General features: G+C 39.4%; 1 protein-coding gene across 1 annotated transcript; it reads right to left on the bottom strand.

The window, feature by feature from the left end:
* Positions 1–221: 221 nt before the first annotated feature.
* Positions 222–17,184, bottom strand: Gtpbp10 (GTP binding protein 10). Its single transcript, XM_006987161.4, has 10 exons — positions 17,069–17,184; positions 14,961–15,154; positions 13,590–13,681; positions 12,791–12,935; positions 8,935–9,008; positions 6,947–6,999; positions 5,759–5,866; positions 5,035–5,112; positions 3,966–4,089; positions 222–971 (listed from the first exon to the last, which is right to left on the bottom strand). Exons 1-10 carry the CDS (start codon positions 17,099–17,101, stop codon positions 763–765), a joined length of 1,110 nt encoding a protein of 369 aa, XP_006987223.1. The 5' UTR covers positions 17,102–17,184; the 3' UTR covers positions 222–762.
* Positions 17,185–18,525: the final 1,341 nt, after the last annotated feature.

An 18,525-nucleotide genomic window follows, 5' to 3' on the forward strand; every position in this document is an offset into this window, starting at 1 on the left:
AAAATTTCTCTTCCTGAGTGATGGCACATATATAAGGAAACTACTGATAAAGATTATCTTAAAAACATGGGCCAGGCAGTGGTGGTGGTGCACGCCTTTAATCTCAGCACTCGGGAAGCAGAGGCAGGCAGATCTTTGTGAGTTCGAGGCCAGCCTGGTCTACAGAGCAAGATCCAGGAAAGGTACAAAGCTACACAGAGAAAAAAAAAACATGGAAAAACTTTTAAATTAATGTAACTGCAATATCATTTTTACTTGACACATAAAAACTATACATGCATCTTTATTATACACAGCATGTTTTGAAATACAGAATCAAGCTAATTTAAAATAAATTTTCTCAGATTTTCTTTGTGGTCAGAACACTTAAAACCTACTTTCTTACAAATTTTCAAAATATGATACATTGTTCTAACTATAAACAACCAGCTATACAACAGCTCTGCAAAGCTTAATTGAAACTTTCTATCTTTTGAGCAACATCTCTTAACCTTCTATTTCCTTCTCCTTAATATTTATGACTTTTCAGGATTCCTACTTGTTCAATTTGTTTTTTTTAAAGATTCCACATGTGAGATTATGTGACATTTGTCTTGCTGGGCCTGCCAGCTTCTTTGAACATAAAGCATTCCAGGCTCATCTGAGTCTTAAATAACAGGATTTCCTTCTTCGTTGGAACCCAATAGTATTCCACCACTACATTATACTAGAGTTCAGCATTGCCCTTTTGGAAGCAGAAAGAGCACGCTTTGGTGTGGCTCTCTAGGGTGCTGCACTGGAAATCTGCAGATTGAGCAGCTGTTTCCTATGATGTGCCTCGCGGTCTTTGCTGTCCTGCTCGTCCAGGGACTTCCTTATACAGCTCTTCAACTCCTCCACCCCTTCCCCAGTCACTGCGGAGATGGGGATGACATGCTGGAACTCCACAGCCTTCTCTGGAAGCATGTTTTTTTCAAATAAATGCAGAAAACCTGAAACAAAGAAGAGGTGATTTTTATGCCTTTTTGAAAATTAAATCAAAACTACACAGAGGTTTGACTGGAGAAGCAAGGAACTGCCAACTTCGCACCAGGACTCCTCCCCGCGCCGCCCTGTCTCACCAGCTCTCGGGATCTTTGTTTTACTACTGACAATGGTGGTTCTTAGCACATGGTAAGCACTTGGTAAGGAACTGTAGGAGAAATTGATTTCAAACCACATGAACAATAAATATTAGACAAATCAGGACAACACTTAAAGGAATAACAAAATGTGCTTGAGGAGGCTGAATGAAATGAGGCAATATAGAGACCCTGAAAGGAAGCTTCCATAAAAACAGTGACATCATTTGGAACATTCTGGCTTGTCTCAGTACAAACATAAGCTTTAACTTCCCTCAGGTACAGGCTTCTCACTATTTAAATGGAGACCAGGATCCACATTTGAAACTGAAGCATAAGGCTGAATGGTCCAAGGGCAGACACTTGAGTCCAGTCCATCACTTAGGGGCTACCAGAGCTGCATGACTTTATCTTCTCCCTAACATCATGGCAGTGGGGTGTGAGGTGAAAGGGGACAGCAAACTGTCACATAAACTAAAATGGGTAGATGGAAATTATCACGGAGCCTGACTTCTCAGAGTTAGATACCCCAAGGAAGTCCAGAGAGGCAAACAGAGAGAGAACTGCGGTGGTCCAGAATACACAGACTCTTCAGTGAGCCTCACTTCTAGTACCACCAGTTGCAAAGAGAACTACTGACCCGATAAAGCAAGGAATTAAGGAATGAAGACTATGAAGGAGTATTTATGTCCCAGGACTAATTTACTAACTCAGGGGCAGTTCTAACATGTTTATCATGTAGGGGAATGATTTTCAAGAGGAGAAAAATGACCTTAGTGCTGTCTGCTAATCCCAGTATATTAAAGTCTGTTTTCCCCAATGATCATCACTCCAGCAATAGAAAGGAGAGAAATCAGTATTCTTCAAAGCAGATGGCCACTTGCCATTTGTAGATGAGGCCTTCTCCTAGACCCTGAAGTTGAAACTATCACCACCACAGGAAAATAGTGTTTTACAACAGTCAGTTTTCCAAACTGTGGAGAGTCTCTGTGGTGGTTTCAATAAGAATGACCCCTGTAGGCTCATACATTTGAATGTTTAGTCACCACAAGTGGAAGTCTTGGCTAGGATTAGAAGGAGTAGGAGGTGTGGCCTTGTTGGAGGAAGTACATCAGTGGGGGTGGGCTTGGCATTTCAAAAAGCCCACATAGGGCCCAGTGTTTGTCTGTCTGTCTTTCTGCCTGTGAATCAGGATATACCTCTCAGATACTGCTCCAGTGCCATGCCCCTCCCCCATGATGATAATGGACTAAGCCTCTGAAACTGTAATCAAGGCCTCAGTTAAATGTTTCCTTTCTAAGAGTTGCCTTGGTCATGGTGTCTCTTCACAGCAACGGAACAGTAACTAACATAGACCTTTTAAATTTTTTATATAGTGGAAATACTTCCATTTAAGAAATTACAGACAAATCCTTTAGTCACAGGATTTATTTTCTATGTCACATAAACACAGGACTAAATGTTCCTTTCTAAAAACTAGTATTCTTCAGAGTTACTAAATTAATTTTAATAAAACCAAAAAAACCTCTTAAAACTACCAGCTCTCAGGCTGGCGAGATGGCTCAGCGGTCAAGGGTACTGGCTGCTCTTCCAGAGGACCCAGGTTCAGTTCCAGCATGGTAACTAACCACGTGTAACTCCAGTCCCAGACCTGATGCCTTCCGCCAGGCATGCACATGGTACACAGACACACACAGATAAAACAGCCACACACATATAAAATCTCAAAACACAAGTAAACCTACTAGGTCTGTTAAAGTACAGTGTGCACTCGTGAGATAAAACTCTAGGGCTGATAAAACTTGCTAATGCTTCAGAGGTAGTTGCTGACTTTTTCTCCTTTTACCCACATTTCCTGTGTTTTGGTTTTGTTTCCTTTTTTTTAAGGTTTATTTTATTTTTAGCTGGTCACGATGATACACAGCTTTAATCCCAGCACTCAGGAGGCAGAGGTAGGTGGATCTGTGAGTTTAAAGCCAACCAGGTCTACAGATTTCTAGGCTATTACAAAACCCTGTCAAAAAATAAGAAAAAAACAAAAACAAACAAACTCAAGAAACAAACAAACAAAAAGATTTATCTCTAATTAAGTGCATGAATGGATGTCTGGGTGTGTAGATGTATGGGTGAGCACAAGAGGCATGGAACCCTCATCAAGCTGGGTTCCAGGTAGTTATGAGGCCCCTGACATAAATGCTGGAAACCAAACTCTGGTCCTCCACAAGAACAGCACAGGCTCTCAATGGCTGAGGCATCTCTAGGCCCTCTCTTGCACCCTTTAAAGCTCCACATAAATTTTAATTCTTTATAAAGTCTAATCATTTTGGACCAAAGTAATCTTTCTTTTCTTTCTCTAACTTAACTGTATCACTCATTTTTTTTTTTTTGGTTTTTCGAGACAGGGTTTCTCTTGTGTAGCTTTGTGCCTTTCCTGGAACTCACTTGGTAGCCCAGGCTGGCCTCGAACTCAGAGATCCTCATGCCTCTGCCTGCCGAGTGCTGGGATTAAAGGCGTGCGCCACCACCGCCCGGCGTATCACTCATTTTGAGACTTGATAATGACTGGTCAATGCTATTTCAGTGCTTATCCATTATATGTTCTTTCTTCAAATGTAGTTTCTGAGTAGAAACGATTGGCTTTCTTTTCCACTGATTTTTGCTGTCATTGGTCATGGTAGTACATTCCTATAATCCCAGTACCTGGGAGGTGGAGGCAGGAATTCAAGGTGGTAAATTTGAAGCCAGTCTGAGCTACAGGAGACGCTCAGAAACTTAACTCCTCCACCAAGAAGAACAAAAGTGAAAAGGCCTGACATTCTCTGCATACAGCTAGTCCTGGGGAACAGGAGAGTGAATGAGCTGTACCTGCAGGGTTCTGGAGCTGCTCCATCAGTTCGTCCAGTTTAACCTGGGCGTCTGGCAAGTCCATCTTATTAATTGCCAAGAGTGCAGGTTTTGTCTGCAGTTCCTCTTTGTATAACTCCAACTCCTTTAAATGAAAAGAAAAACCAAGGAATTTTTTCAACAATATATATATATATATATAAATGAAGGTTATGGTGATATTTCTTTAATGACCTGAGAAACCTATAGCTCATTCATATCACCACAAAGCAATAAATCCCAATAACTATAAAACAAAGGAAATTCAGAAAATGCTACTTGCTAAACCATGTGAATAAGATGTTAGCTCACATGACTTCCCAGAAGCAGCTGATTTTGTGTCTCGAGTCAAATGCAAGTAACTAGACTCCTGAGAGAAAAGACTTAGGCCAATAATAACAATTTAATACTGCTGCATTCTTAGAAAAGGCACATGTACTTAGGAGTAAATTTCATAAAGTTGTGGGGGTGGCTAAAGAACTAAAACAAAAAAGATTGGTTTTTTGTTTTGTTTTGTTTTGTTGCCTCTTACTTTGAGTGGTCAACATAACAATCACAGATGCCTAGTAAGTATCCAGTCTAAAGCATAAACAAAAGATCTGGTTAGCAGTTACAGATCTGGCAGTCAAGGGTACATTCATTGTAAGCAATGAGAAAAAAATGACAGTAGGTAAGATTACAAAATAACTCTCAATAATCTTGCCTAAATGGTAAGACAAGTGCTGGGATTAGAGCTTAATGGTGGAATGCTTGTGTAACATTCATGGTTTGATCATTACCTCCAAAAAAAGAAGAAAAAAAAAGTGAGGAGAGTTTTTAATAGTGGAGAATGTTTCAAGAAGACAGACACTAGAGCAGAAGCAAGATAAGATGTGAGGGATATGGAGCTTGAGAGGGTGTTACCCATGGAATAATGAGGAATGTGTGAATACTGAAGAACTGGAAACAGCAACTTTGGTTCTTTAACTGAATACAATCTTTTAGAGGGTGGTTATTCTGGTTACTATACACGGGAAACTAGCTCCAGAACACAGCAAATAAAAAAACTTACTTTTGTAAGAAGTATTATAGTTTCAAAGGCAGTTCTGTATGGAGTTACAGAAGAAAGCTGAAATCCAGAAATATCAACCTAAAAGGAGAGAAGAGAAAACCCAGAACATAAAATGGTTACTCAGTTCTATGCTTAGCAACGTCTTCTCTCTCAATAATTTCAACAAAGAATAACTTCTTAATCTATATTTTACTGGCAATTGAGTCATTAAGTGCAAGGACAGAAACTGAGTTGTCATGCTAACTATAAGCATTACTCAAGCATCGCCCACTAAGAACAAAAGAGATACTATAGAAGAGTATGCTAAAATCTCAAGGAATCAAATCTTGGTAAGTATGGCCAAATGTGCACACAACACAGTAGCAACAGCATTTCCATGCCCATATTATAAACAAATATTACCTACTGATTTGTCCCCCATTGAAACAGACTTACTGGAGTGGTATTTACTAGTACAGTCATGTACCATTTAATACCAGGGCTGCATTCTGAAAACACATCCAATAACTTTATCACTATGTGAATTTACAGAGTGTGAACACACATCTAAGATGGCTGTGATGTCACCAGGTTGTAAAAGCCTCTGATGCCCATAAGATACATAACAGACCATCAATAATGAAAGTAGGGTTTTGTGGCACAGTATCTTTAATCTTTCTTACAAAGCACTTCTAGGAAAAGCAAGTTAATTCATTTGAATCTCACACTGGTATGTATGACTTACAACAAAAAGCAGTTGTCTGGTCCTCTCTAAATGCTTGAGGAATTTGTGGCCCATTCCTTTGTTCATATGTGCTCCTTCTATCAAGCCTGGGAGATCGGCTACTGAAATCTAATACAAAAGTAATGATTTGATGAGAAAGAAAAATAGATGAAAACCAAGTTCAATTATTCCCAAATTTTCATATTTCATATATAGTTTCTAATTAATCACTCTATGACATCTTTGAAATAAACATGTTAAAATCGTTTATCAGATATTTGGGTCCTGTTTTAACTCATTACTCAATCAATCTATAGATATTGTGGGCTTAGTTTAATATTTATTACTTTACTTATTATAACAGTTATTAATAAGGTAAGTTCGTAATTTTCTTTTCACAAATAATTAATTCTTGTGTGCATATGTTTTAATGTGTCTTTTGGTTTCTTTCACTGAGCAATATGTACTCAAGATCTTCTAAATCTTTTCACGGCTTCATAATTCATTAATTTTTAGAACTGACTACTCCATTCTCCAGATGTAACAGTTTATCCATTCATATACTGAGAGATTCTTGATTATTTCCAAGTTCTAATAATTATGAATAAAGCTTCTCTGTGGATAGGAAGAAGCTCTATAGTTCTTCCGTATGAAGAATGTAAAGCACACCTCAATGAAACCTTTTCCCAGAACCAGAAAGTTGGAATGAAACAGTTCCTATGGAAGCACTATCATTTCTATAGAAGAGCTTTCAGGAACTGGAAATTAATAATTCACTGGGGTAGTAAAATATGGGCATATACTGACAAGATACAGATTAGGGAAGACATAATTCTATAGGGATGACATGAACGTAACATTTTGAAGAACAAGAATTAAATTTATGTTTTACTATAATAATGCTGAACAGTTTTACTTATCATAAACAACAACCACAATCTGTTTTTTTCTCCAAGACTGAGCTGGAGAGATGGCTCAGTGGCTAAGAGCACATACTGTTCTTGCAGAGGATCCAAGTTCAATTCCCAGCACCCAAATCATGCAGCTCACAACTTCCTGTAATACCACCTACAGTGACTCTGATACCCATCTGACTTATATAAACACACACATGAATAAATAACAATAATATATATTATTTTAAAGTCATACTACCAAAAAAATTGTAACTTCTAAGCATGTGTTGTGTTTTGCTTTAAAAATACTAACCTGTTTGAAATCATTGTACACAATCTTTCCAAGTTCAGGCTTTAGTGTTGTAACTGAAGAAAAAAGAACAGTACAATAAGGAAAGAATAAAAGACTAATTCTCTAGAAAAATGGCAACATTGTATATAGAATGAATAGTATCTACCTTCTGAATATCTAGTCCCATTTTAATGTGTTCAAATGGAAGCTACAGTTATCTCTGTTGTTCACACTGTACTTTAAAAGACAGAGAGACACTTCTGTGCTCTGGCCTTAAGTGCTGTTGCATGGCCAGGAGCAGCTTCAGAACTTTAGGGCTCAGAATTTAGGTTCTGATCACAATCACTGATTCTGCAGTAAAAATTTTCTTTCCTTTCTCCTTAAATTCATTGCCTTTGTGTATGTATTTACTTGGGGGAGGGGCTTGTGCATGGACTGGTATGGACTGGTCAGAGAACCTACAGGACTCGCGTCTTTCCTCCCACCAGATGTAGTGACACTCAGGGTTCAGTGGCAAGTACCTTTACCCACAAACCACCTTCCAGGGCCGAGTGAAGTTCCTCTAGTCTGGTCTCACCTGCGTTGTTCTCATGCTTTGTCGTTTTATACTAGCCTTCTCCTAGGACGTTTTTGTCTTTCCTTCTGTGTGGCGAATCTGGCTTGTCAACTTGACAACCCCGAGGAAGGGAAATCTCAACTGAAGAGTTACTGGCCTGTAGGCATGTCTATGTGAGACATATATATAAACATAATTTTTAAACTGCTGACTGATGGAGAAGGGCCCAGTCTACTGTGGGCAGTGAACCTGAAAAGGTGGTCCTCGGTTATACAAGAAGGGCAGCTGAGCAAGCCAGAGCAGCAAGCCAGTGAGCAGCATTCGTCTGTGGTCTCTGCTTCAAGCTCCCACCCTGAGGTCCGCCTTGGCTTCCCCTGGTGACGGGTTATAACCTGTGAGCCACATAAATCCTTTCCTTCCCAAGCTGATTTGGTCAGGGTGTGGATCACAGCAAGAGAAGGCAACCTAGAATCCCTCCACTGTTCTTCTAAGGAGTCTCATGTGTTTGAATGGTTTAATATTACTTTCCAGATTAATGCCATTCTGTGCTTTTTTGTTTAATAACGGCAAATAGTCTATCAGACTCACTCAATACCTTTAAACTATTCTTTTACTATATCTCATCTATCTACAGCACAAGCATATTAACTAGAGTCATTAATGCTTTATGCCAATCAATTTCTATATTATAGGCTAAGAGAACTTTTGGAAAGTCTATTTTATCCATTGCACAAAGTCTTCCAAATACTCTTGTGACATTTAATAAGATAAAAGACAACCCGCATAGTCTATGCAATTTGATCTGATTTTAATCTCATTTCTCTCTGTCTCTTACTTCATTTTCTCTAGACAAACTTCCTTGTAACTACTAAGCTGTGTACAGGCTGTTTTCATGACTTAAAGACCCTTCACCTCTATTCTACGGCACTGATTAATCAAATTATTTTTCATATCTCAGCCAAGCACATTCTATCAAGGTCTACACTTACTTACACTCTGTAACAAAACACTTTCATTCCCTTATATTTATCATTGAAATGCACACATTCCTTTCTCCTTTAGTATAAGTACAATTATAAGTCTAAGTATAAATTGCTCATTAGATTTTCTAGCAGTATAACCTAATATGGTTCCTAGAAATAAATCCTCATAAAATTAATAAAAATATTCATCTCTGTTTCCTAGTATTTATCACAGTGTGTAACAAGAGCTAAGTAGCTTATAAAATCCTATGTAAAGCAAATAGTGACTGTGCAACAGAGAAATAAATGCAGCAAAGTTCCTAACAAGGACAGGAAACTTTTGTGAGGACTGTTGTGGTCTGAAAGAGTAAAAAGAAATGCATGGAATCTAACTGCTGAAAGCTTTCAAACTAAAGCTAACCTCAGAGTTTTATTATTCTTATGCAAAGAAAATTTACCCTCACATATTAAAATACACCAATTATACTTACATGCATAATCTGCAATCACAGGCTTTGCATGGGAAACCCGACTTAGTAAAGAGGATTTTCCAGCATTTGGGAATCTGAAATAATACATTACATATATACATTATATGCGTTATAACAATATAATGCATATATCCATTATAACAAATACCAGAATTACTAACAGTTCCACATTTCTGAATTCCCAATATTTCAAATGTTTACAGCTGTAGTTGGGGTCATGAACCCGGAGAGTGGGGTCTAAAAATGAGATGGGCTAAAGTCTCATGCAATAGTCAACTTCATTCAAAATATCAGGCAATTTATACTCTGAGAGATGAGAAGAATCACATGAGTGTCCAGTCACAAGGACAAGCCACATGTGGTAAAGACAGGTTTTCCCATAGAGGCATATGAATAATAACAGCTGAACCTGGGAAGAACAGGAAAACATATTCCAAGAACAATTATGTGTTTTGAAGAAACTGAGGTCACAAGACTCTTGTCTTGTTTTCTTGGAGTTTTCTCACAAGCACTCAGAATTCTCACACAACTCCATTCTTGGACTGTGTTCCAACATCAAGAAATAGATTTCCTATCATGTGGTGGTGGCATACACCTTTAATCCCAGCATTCAGGAGGCAGGGACTCTCTGAGTTCAAGATCAGCATGGTCTACATAGCTAGTTCCAAGACAGCAGAACTACACAGAGAAACCCCGTCTCAAAGAGCATTCCTCAAAAGAAGTAGATTTCTTGAATATTTCTGGAATTAAGATTAGAATATCAGGGGTACAGCTCAGTAGTAGAATGAGTGCTTTGCATTCAAGAGGCCTAGCATTCGTCATCCTTTCTCCACAAGATTGTAAGTTCAAAATAATATTGGAAAACTTGAGAAAATATACTTATGAATAAAGATATAAATTTGAGAATTAAGAGTAAAGCACCTGTTTTTTCTTTACTTAGGTAAATAAAATAAATGATTCAGGGCTGGAGAGAACGGCTGAGGGCTTAGGAAGAGTTTATACTGCTTCTCCAGAGAAAACGAGCTTGGCACTCAGCACCCCTCCTGGGCAGCCCACGAGTGCTTACATGTGATCCAGCTTCCGAGACCTGGCACCTCACACCCCCACATGTACTGGACTCACATGCTCGTACCCCACAGACACAACTGCATACACACAATCACAAATGAGTTCTTAAAGCTCAAAACCTTGTAATTCACTCTCTCTCTTTTTAATTAATTCATTTGTCTTCCTGTATATGGGCGTTCTACTTGTATGTCTGTATGCCACATGTGTGTCTTGTGCCTATTGAAGCCAGAAGAGGGAGTTGGAGCCCCTGGGAGTTACAGAGAGTTGTGTATTGCCATGTGGATGCTGGAAATTGAACTGGGGTCCTCTGAAAAAACTGTCAATGCTCCTACCCGCTGACCCAGCTCTTTAGCCCCACAATTCACTATCTTTAGCCAAACATTGACATTATTTAATTTTTTTTAGATTATGAACATTTTCAAACACAGACAAAAATACAGAAGTAATTAACAGAGTAATCACCTAGCTTCAATTAATATTAATACATTATCAATACAGTATTTATTTAAAAAAAAAATTTGAGATAACACAATTAAAACCTTTCTTCCTTGCCTTTCCTCCCTCCAAAGAGTCCCATATACTCCTCTCCACTCTCCTTCAAATTTGTAACCTCTTCTGTCATTAACTGCATGCATGTGTGTATGTATACACACACACATATTCCCAAATATAACCTGCTCAGTCCATACAATATCACTTGTATGTGTTTTCATACACACAGCAGTTAGCTAAGTTCCTGGTACCAACAATGATAGCTCTCTTATTGAATATGTCTTAAATCCAATCGGAGAGCTGTTGCTTACTGCCGATGTAAGCATGCCACTGCTGCATCTTTAGGGTTATGGCTAAAATATGGCTCACAGGCACCACAGCTGGGTAGAACTGGGTTGCCTTCCTCCTTTGGAAGCTTGCACGGTGCTTTCTGATTGCATGAAAGCTAGTTCTCAGAGAGGAGGCATTCAGGTCAGCTGTAGCTCAGGGATCTCCAATTTTTAATATCTGGTTGTTTGGCTACAAATCCAAATAAAGCCTTGGCATTAAAATTAACTTGTCTCTGAAATCTCTTTTTCATATAAGCTTCCCTTCCATTTTGCTTCTCTCTTGCAATTTATCTTATTTTTTTAATATTTCCCTTTTTTTAAAGACTTATTTATATATTATGCATACAGTGTTCTACCTGTATGTCAGAAGAGGGGACCAGATCTCATTTCAGGTGGTTGTGAGCCACCATGTGCTTGCTGGGAATTGGAACTCAGGACCTCTGGAAAAGCAGCCAGTGCTCTTAACCTCTGAGCAATCTCTCTAGCCCCTGCAATTTATTTTTAAAGAAACTGGGTCATTGGTCCTATAGAGCTTCTTTTCTACAGTTTAGAATTTTCTGCTGCCATGCACACAGCATCATTCAATACACTCCTTTGCCCTGGATTCTATAAGCTTTGTTCCCCTAGAGAACCCTGACTAATTTAGTATGCCTTGAATTTTCTTTTTTGGAAGAATATTTCATAGTTGACTGACCTGCTTTTAAACTGCATGACATTAAGAACAACTTGGTTAATATACAACTTAGCCAGCCAACTTTCTAGTGACAAACATTTATATTGCTTCTAATTTTTGCAATTATAAATAACTGCAAAAATATGTATGTAACAGCCATCAAGAGGCCATCGAGATGGCTCAGTGGGTAAAGTCTGACTTCTATTTGATCCCTGGGATTTACACATGTGCTGTGGCAATTGCATGCCCATATATATATATATATACACACAACACAAATAAATGTAATAAAAATGTGTATACAACTGGAGAGATATATATTACTAACTGATATTTTGGAATGGTAGGATTAATAACTAAATTGTTCTTTTATTTTTTTTCTGCAAAAAAATGTAAATATTTGTCTTACTTTTTTCTAAAACTTTTAAGCAAGGGGTTGGAAAAATGGCACAGTGGTCAAGAGCATAGGCTGCTCTTCTGGAGGACCTGGGTTCAATTCTCAGCAACCACACATGCCTTCTTCTGGTCTCTGAGGCTATCAAGCCCACAAGTGGTACATAGACATACATGAAGGCAAAACACACATACATATAAAATAAAATAAAAATTAAACAATATGGTGACTATCTTAAATCTTTGTATCTTTAATTTGTTATTTAATAAATTTCTACATGAGTAAATATGAGTTTAAAATATATGATCACTTTAAAGGCTTTTGAGTTTACTGCTAAATTTCCCTTACGGGCCCACCTTGTATTAAGTATTAAATATAAGCATTAAGCAAAAGAATTAAAATAAGAGTCAGTTAGCCGGGCGGTGGTGGCGCACGCCTTTAATCCCAGCACTCGGGAGGCAGAGCCAGGCGGATCTCTGTGAGTTCGAGGCCAGCCTGGGCTACCAAGTGAGCTCCAGGAAAGGCGCAAAGCTACACAGAGAAACCCTGTCTCGAAAAACCAAAAAAAAAAAAAAAAAAAAAAAAATAATAAGAGTCAGTTAAAAAAATTTCCTCAAGACCCATCCTACCTGCTACCACCCACAGGTCCCTTCTGTGATTTATCTAACCTCTCTACCCAGCCAGACCTCCCACTTCCTTCTCCAGGGTCCAACCTGGTAAGTCTCCCTGACTTCCTTATTCATGCCTTCTCCCCAACCAGCCCGACAGCCTGGGTCACATATCCAGTGCTAACATACAAATTACATAAACGAGGAATACTCACTGCCCAAATTATTATCTACATTAATCTTTTAGTCTTGGTCTGCTTGAATGTATTATAAGAATATAAATGATACTTACCCTACTAAGCCTACATCAGCTATAACTTTTAGGTCAAGGTGAATTATTCGCTTCTGGCCTTTCAAAGGTAAGAAATTTGTATGTAATTTACCACCAAGGCCACCTTTAGCAACCAGAATTCTATCTTCTTCTTTATTGAGTTCTCCTTTAAGAAGAGAGAAAGACAACAAACATTAATAAATAAAGCCAATAATATGCTATGTTTTGTTTTTTTCACAAATACGTGCCAAGAAGTTCCAATTTAGAAATCTAAAGGGCTAAACTTAAGATTTAATTTCTTTAAAAAAATGTAATGCTTTTAAAAGCAGCTCCCTAGGACTGGCAACTCAGAAGCAAAGTGTCTGTCTACCATAAACGAAAGGCAAATAAACACTGACCCAGAACAGCATTTTTGTAAGCAGCTAAAAGGAAGCTGATTAGTATGTTTTAAAACTAAGTAAGTATTCTTACCTCTTTAAAGTCATCTTAAATCTAGCAGTGAGTTTTTGAATACATTTTATGTACATTTAAAAAATCTTTAATAAGCTAGTAGCTGAAATTATAAATGTTAAAACCTTTCTTCGGTGAAATGGCTTGGTATGCAAAGGCACTTGCCGCCAGCCTTGATGACCAAGAACCCACATGATGGGAGGAGAGAGCTGATTCCTGAAAACTGTCCTCCAGCCTCCACAAAACAAATGTGATTTGAACATTCAAGAAAATTTTATTCTGCAAGTTAAGAAGTTACTGTACTATTTTCTGACTTCATTTTGGAAAATGAGTTCATTCCTCCTAAGTTTAGAAGCTGCAGCCCACTCACCTATGACTTTACCGTTTTCATCAGTTACTGAAATGCCCACAGGCACAGGGATTTCGTAGTCTTTTCCTTTGGGGCCCTTCAATGCGCTAACTCTACAAAAGACACAACAAAACAAAAGACATGTAATTAAATGATTTATTTACAAAGGCAACTAGCCACCAACCCTTCTCACTAATACAGGTATTCAAAGGTTAAATGCTAAAAACGATTATTTCTATTTTTTACATTTTATACTGTGTCCTATAAAAATAGAAACTAGTTGCTATCAGGTTAACCACTAAAAGTCATTTCAACCTGAAATGAACTAATATATTGTACATCTAAAATACAAAGACGATTGCTTCAATACAAATAAGTCGACCCCCCCCCCCAGCAAATCCAATGAATATACGAATCTTCTAAAAAAAAACTGACCATAACCGGCAGTTCTTAAATTATAGGAAGCTAATAAGAGGCTACTTTACATGAAAATAAATTGGTATAATCTTCTAACAGTAACTCCACTTGTAGGAATTTATCAAAAACTTGAATATAAGCATAGGAATAAAGAAACAGGGTCACTTGTACAGAATCTACACGGGAGATCATTAATACACTGTGGCTATGGCAATAAAAAAAAAAAAAAGGACAAAACCAACACTAGCCTAAACTGGCAAATGATAAAATGCTAATTCCAGCCAGGCGGTGGTGGTGGTGGTGGTGGTGGTGGTGGTGGTGGTGGTGGTGGTGGTGGTGGTGCACACCTTTAATCAAAGCACTCAGGAGGCAGAGCCAGGTGGATCTCTGTGAGTTCAAGGCCAGCCTGATCTACAGAGCGAGTTCCAGGATAGGCTCCAAAGCTACACAGAGAAATCCTGTCTCGAAAAAACAACAAAACAAAACAAAACAAAAATGTTAATTCCAATACTGTGATACACAGCTTTCTGAATAAAATTTAGGCATGAAAAGGTTAAGTAAAAAGGAGGCTGTAAAATATTGTGTTCTTTTACCTTATTTCTTTATGCTGGATTTTATACACAAACACATAATTACATTTGTATAAACACATAAATGTATTACGAAAGTCGATTCAAAGCAAATAAGGGTTATATCTGGGTGGAAGATGAGTTGCAGTGGCATTGCTGAAATTTCGCTCAAGGTAAGTTTGGGAAAAAGCAGCGATTCAGATAATTCCTATTCCCATGGAGGAAAGCAAAAGGGGCCCTGGAGAGTAAATGGATGAAGGTCAAAACCATCAAAATAGCCATGTTAGGCTTTTGCTCGGTTAGAAGCACAGACAATAATTTACTTCGAATTACTAGTCAAGTTCTATAATGCGTCCCCAGAAGGGCTTGCTTTTCATCAAGCTCAAATCACTCAATGGGCACTCACCGACTGTTCGCTCCTCCTCCAGCCACAAACCGTTTCTGAGGATATTTGCTTTTAAGTTGTTTTAAGGTCATATTTTTATGGGCTACAACCCAGACGTCACCACCTCTTCCACCTTCTCCACCTAACCGAGGGTAGCCCATTCCACCACTTCCTCCCTTGGCAAAGATTCTCAGGTTATCGATGAAATTTCCATACTTAAAAAGAGGAAGAAAGAGGGAGAGAGAATATTTATACACTAAATGTTCTTACCAACGTAAAGGGTCTAGTTTCATTCTACTGAGGCTTCTTTCGAGAAAGAATGAAAGCCTGCTGTACAAAAAGCACACAGCCTTTTCTTAGATCACCTCCTTTTCCAATTCCCCTCTCTTATGATCAACTGTTTCACCTATCCCCAAGGTCTCTGCCCTTTCTGTTTTCATTCTAAACCTTCTCTCCTGGGTGATCTCAGCAGGTACCAGGAACTATCACCTAGGGAAAATGTAGGCATTTAGTAGTTTAAAACAACTGAAAAGCAGAACTATATTTCATTTATATTTGAAACCCTTTAAATAAGTAACTTGCTGGTGAATATCAGTTGAATCGATGTCCCCTCCAAAACATAATGTTATAAAAGCAACAACAAAAAATCTGTTCCCTCAAATAATTATCAAAGTTTATCCATTCACCAAGACTGAACAAATGGATAGCTTTTGACTGTAACTGTGGTTTTCCCAGAAGCCTCTTTTCCAGTACTGCTGTCCTCTAAAAACCTTGACTGTTAACTCCAAATGGTCTTTCAATGTTTCATCATCCCCTCTTAATGCATCCACTACCATGAGCCAAGAGCTCTTTTCTTTTTTTCTTAAGTGAATCTGATGTCTGAATTTTCCTCTACAGAGAAACAATCATGACTTTGGGGTTTTACTGCTTATGAAATAACAATATTCACCGAGCTGTATTCAAGTCCTTCAGCTTGACGTCCCAGTATTATTTTTACTTGTTAGAACTTTCCCATTCTCCCCCTCCTTGCTCTTTTCTATGCAGTGATCTGCTCAGCCTCCCTGCCATGCTCTGCACACTTTTTCCCCTACTTAGATTATCATTTCTTTTCTATCATAAACCTACTTTCTGGTGTCAGATTTCCAATGTATTCTCAAATAACAGAACTAAAATATGGCTTAAAATATGGTTTTATGATCTGAGGCATCTGAGGCACATTGCTCTCATTGACCCTTACTCTGCCTTTGCAGGCTTCCTCAGAAATTGGATTACACTTTCTGAAATCTTATTCTGCAGTTACGTGTGTCTCTGTTTCCCTAAATCAGCAACCTCCTATAAAGATCGTGTATTAATCCAAGGCTTTCAAATTACAGAGTAATTCCTTAAATTAATATTCACATTTTTTGATAATCTGAAATACTTTTAGGTATCAGGAATATCTGGGGATTTAAAAAAGTGAAGACTGACCGCCCTGATACACTCTTGGTAAGGGCTTTTAAAGCTGTGTTTAACATGTGACTTTTTCTTTCTAGATTCGTGAGATCTATTAAGTTATCTTATTTATAAGAGCCATCTTATAATGGCTGTTAGTAACAGGGAATGGGGCTTAAGTAAGATGACGTCTAGTTTTCAAAACCATTACTACTTAGCCCATTCTGATTTTTTAATTCAAGCGGTTGGTTGACGATTGTTATGAAAATGGATTCTTAGACAAGCACTACATAAGAGCTAAAATCTCTGTAAGAGGCACAACAATTACACACTTTGGCTTCAGAACAAGGTCTTCAGAAAGATATTGAAAGCAGTGCAAAGGAGGAAAAACGTATATTAAAAAAAAAAAAAACCGACAACAAACCCATAGTATGGGTACTACTTTAAACGAGAGCCAAAACAACAGTAAAAAAGCCAAAACCCAAAACAAACAAATAAAAGCAAAAGCCGCTGTACGCCACAATCCCGTGTCTAAACCGCAGGCAGGTACCCCGACTTTCCTCCCACGTGCTTTGAGGAGTTTGCTAGGAATTCCCCAAAGCGGGGCCCCAGCTTCTCCCAGGACAGAGGGAACTGAGGAACGACACCGCGGAGAGCGGCGAGAAGCACCCTAGCGGGGCAGGACCCCCGACACGGACCTTTCTGAACCACGCGCAACCGCAGCGCACCATGAGCGCGAAGGGGCCACGACTCCCGCCCGCAGAACCCGCACGAATCTCGGCGCGGCGCGCCTCTGACGTCACTGCTGCCGCGCGGCTCTGACGTCACCGCTGCCCGCCGAGGTGACGCCTTAGCGGGCCGGCGCGTGCGTGGTCTAGTGCGCCGGCGGAAGAGAGGCGTGCGCCCTGGGCGGTCTGCGGATCTCGGGTGGAGGAAGGACAGTGCAATGCGGGGCTAGGTGTGAGCAGTGTGCCAGAGCAGGAGCCTCTGCAGTTGACGTTTGGAACGAAATGCACGGAGCCTGGCCTGCCTCACACGTTTTTATGGTCGCCGGGGGAACTATGAGGTGCCAGAATTTTCTCCGAGTGCAAAACCCCTCAACAGGAGAAAAGCCAAACGTGTAAAGGACACGAAGGGCCCTACAAGACTGCTGGATGCCGACCTGAGCAAACACTAGCCAAAGCGTTAACTTCAGGAACCAATCATTTAAAACTTGTGGCGCAGAAGTGTTGAAAGAAGTGCCATAATGTCAGCTCTGTAAGAAGAATCTTGGGTGCAGGGGAGGCAAACAAAAATCCTAACCTGTTCTGGGAGTCAGCCAAGAGTTTTCACCTGTGGTGAGAACTGCCCTTGTGTGAAGGCTGTGTCTGTTGTCGTGAGCTCATAGTTACCGTTCCTTAGTTTGGGGAGGAAGCATCAGGAAGAGGCTGGGTATCAGCCCCGCTCACCACCTCCTTGCGCTTTCAGTGACAAAATGTGCACAGGCATACTAGAGGGGTCTCCCTACACTGCTCATTTTATTTTTTTCTATCATTAGAATTACCAGGTTCAGAATGCTTCCTAGCGGAATGCGACTCATTCACCGGCCAGGGTAGTGCATTCGAGAGGAACTGTAAGAAGTTGTTTGTCATGTTCTATTTTCAGTGTGAGGCGTTTTAAAAGTTAGTGACAGATAGCAGGAGGCCCCAGGCCTCAGGCCTCTCCCCGAGCTGGCACCTGGCAAAGGCTTGCCTCAGAACTCTTGACAATTAGAAAGTTACAGGCAGTGTGCTACATGCCTGAGCCCTAGATTTAAAAAGGGGGTCTTAAGCCCCAAATTATTCATTGGGAAGGGGGCAAGTCCTAGCCTATGAGAAAGAGGAATTTCACCAGACAAAGGGACTTGAAAAAATCATCTTCTTGTGCCAGATCACCAAGTCAGTCATTTTCCCCTTTCCTATGCTGGCGTCCCTTTCTGCAGAACCGTATATTAAAGATGTCTTCATTTTTACTAGACTCTTGAATGTGTTATTTTATCCCCCACATTTCTATACCTTAATGTGACAGCTTCTTCACTTCTCATTAAATACAGCTATTTGTAAATGCATAGAATGGGCTGGAGAGATGGCTCAGAGGTTAAGAGCACTGACTGTTCTTCCAGAGGTCCTGAGTTCAA

The sequence above is a fragment of the Peromyscus maniculatus genome, chromosome 3 (assembly GCF_049852395.1).
Source record: "Peromyscus maniculatus bairdii isolate BWxNUB_F1_BW_parent chromosome 3, HU_Pman_BW_mat_3.1, whole genome shotgun sequence".
Taxonomy (NCBI): Eukaryota; Metazoa; Chordata; class Mammalia; order Rodentia; family Cricetidae; genus Peromyscus; species Peromyscus maniculatus.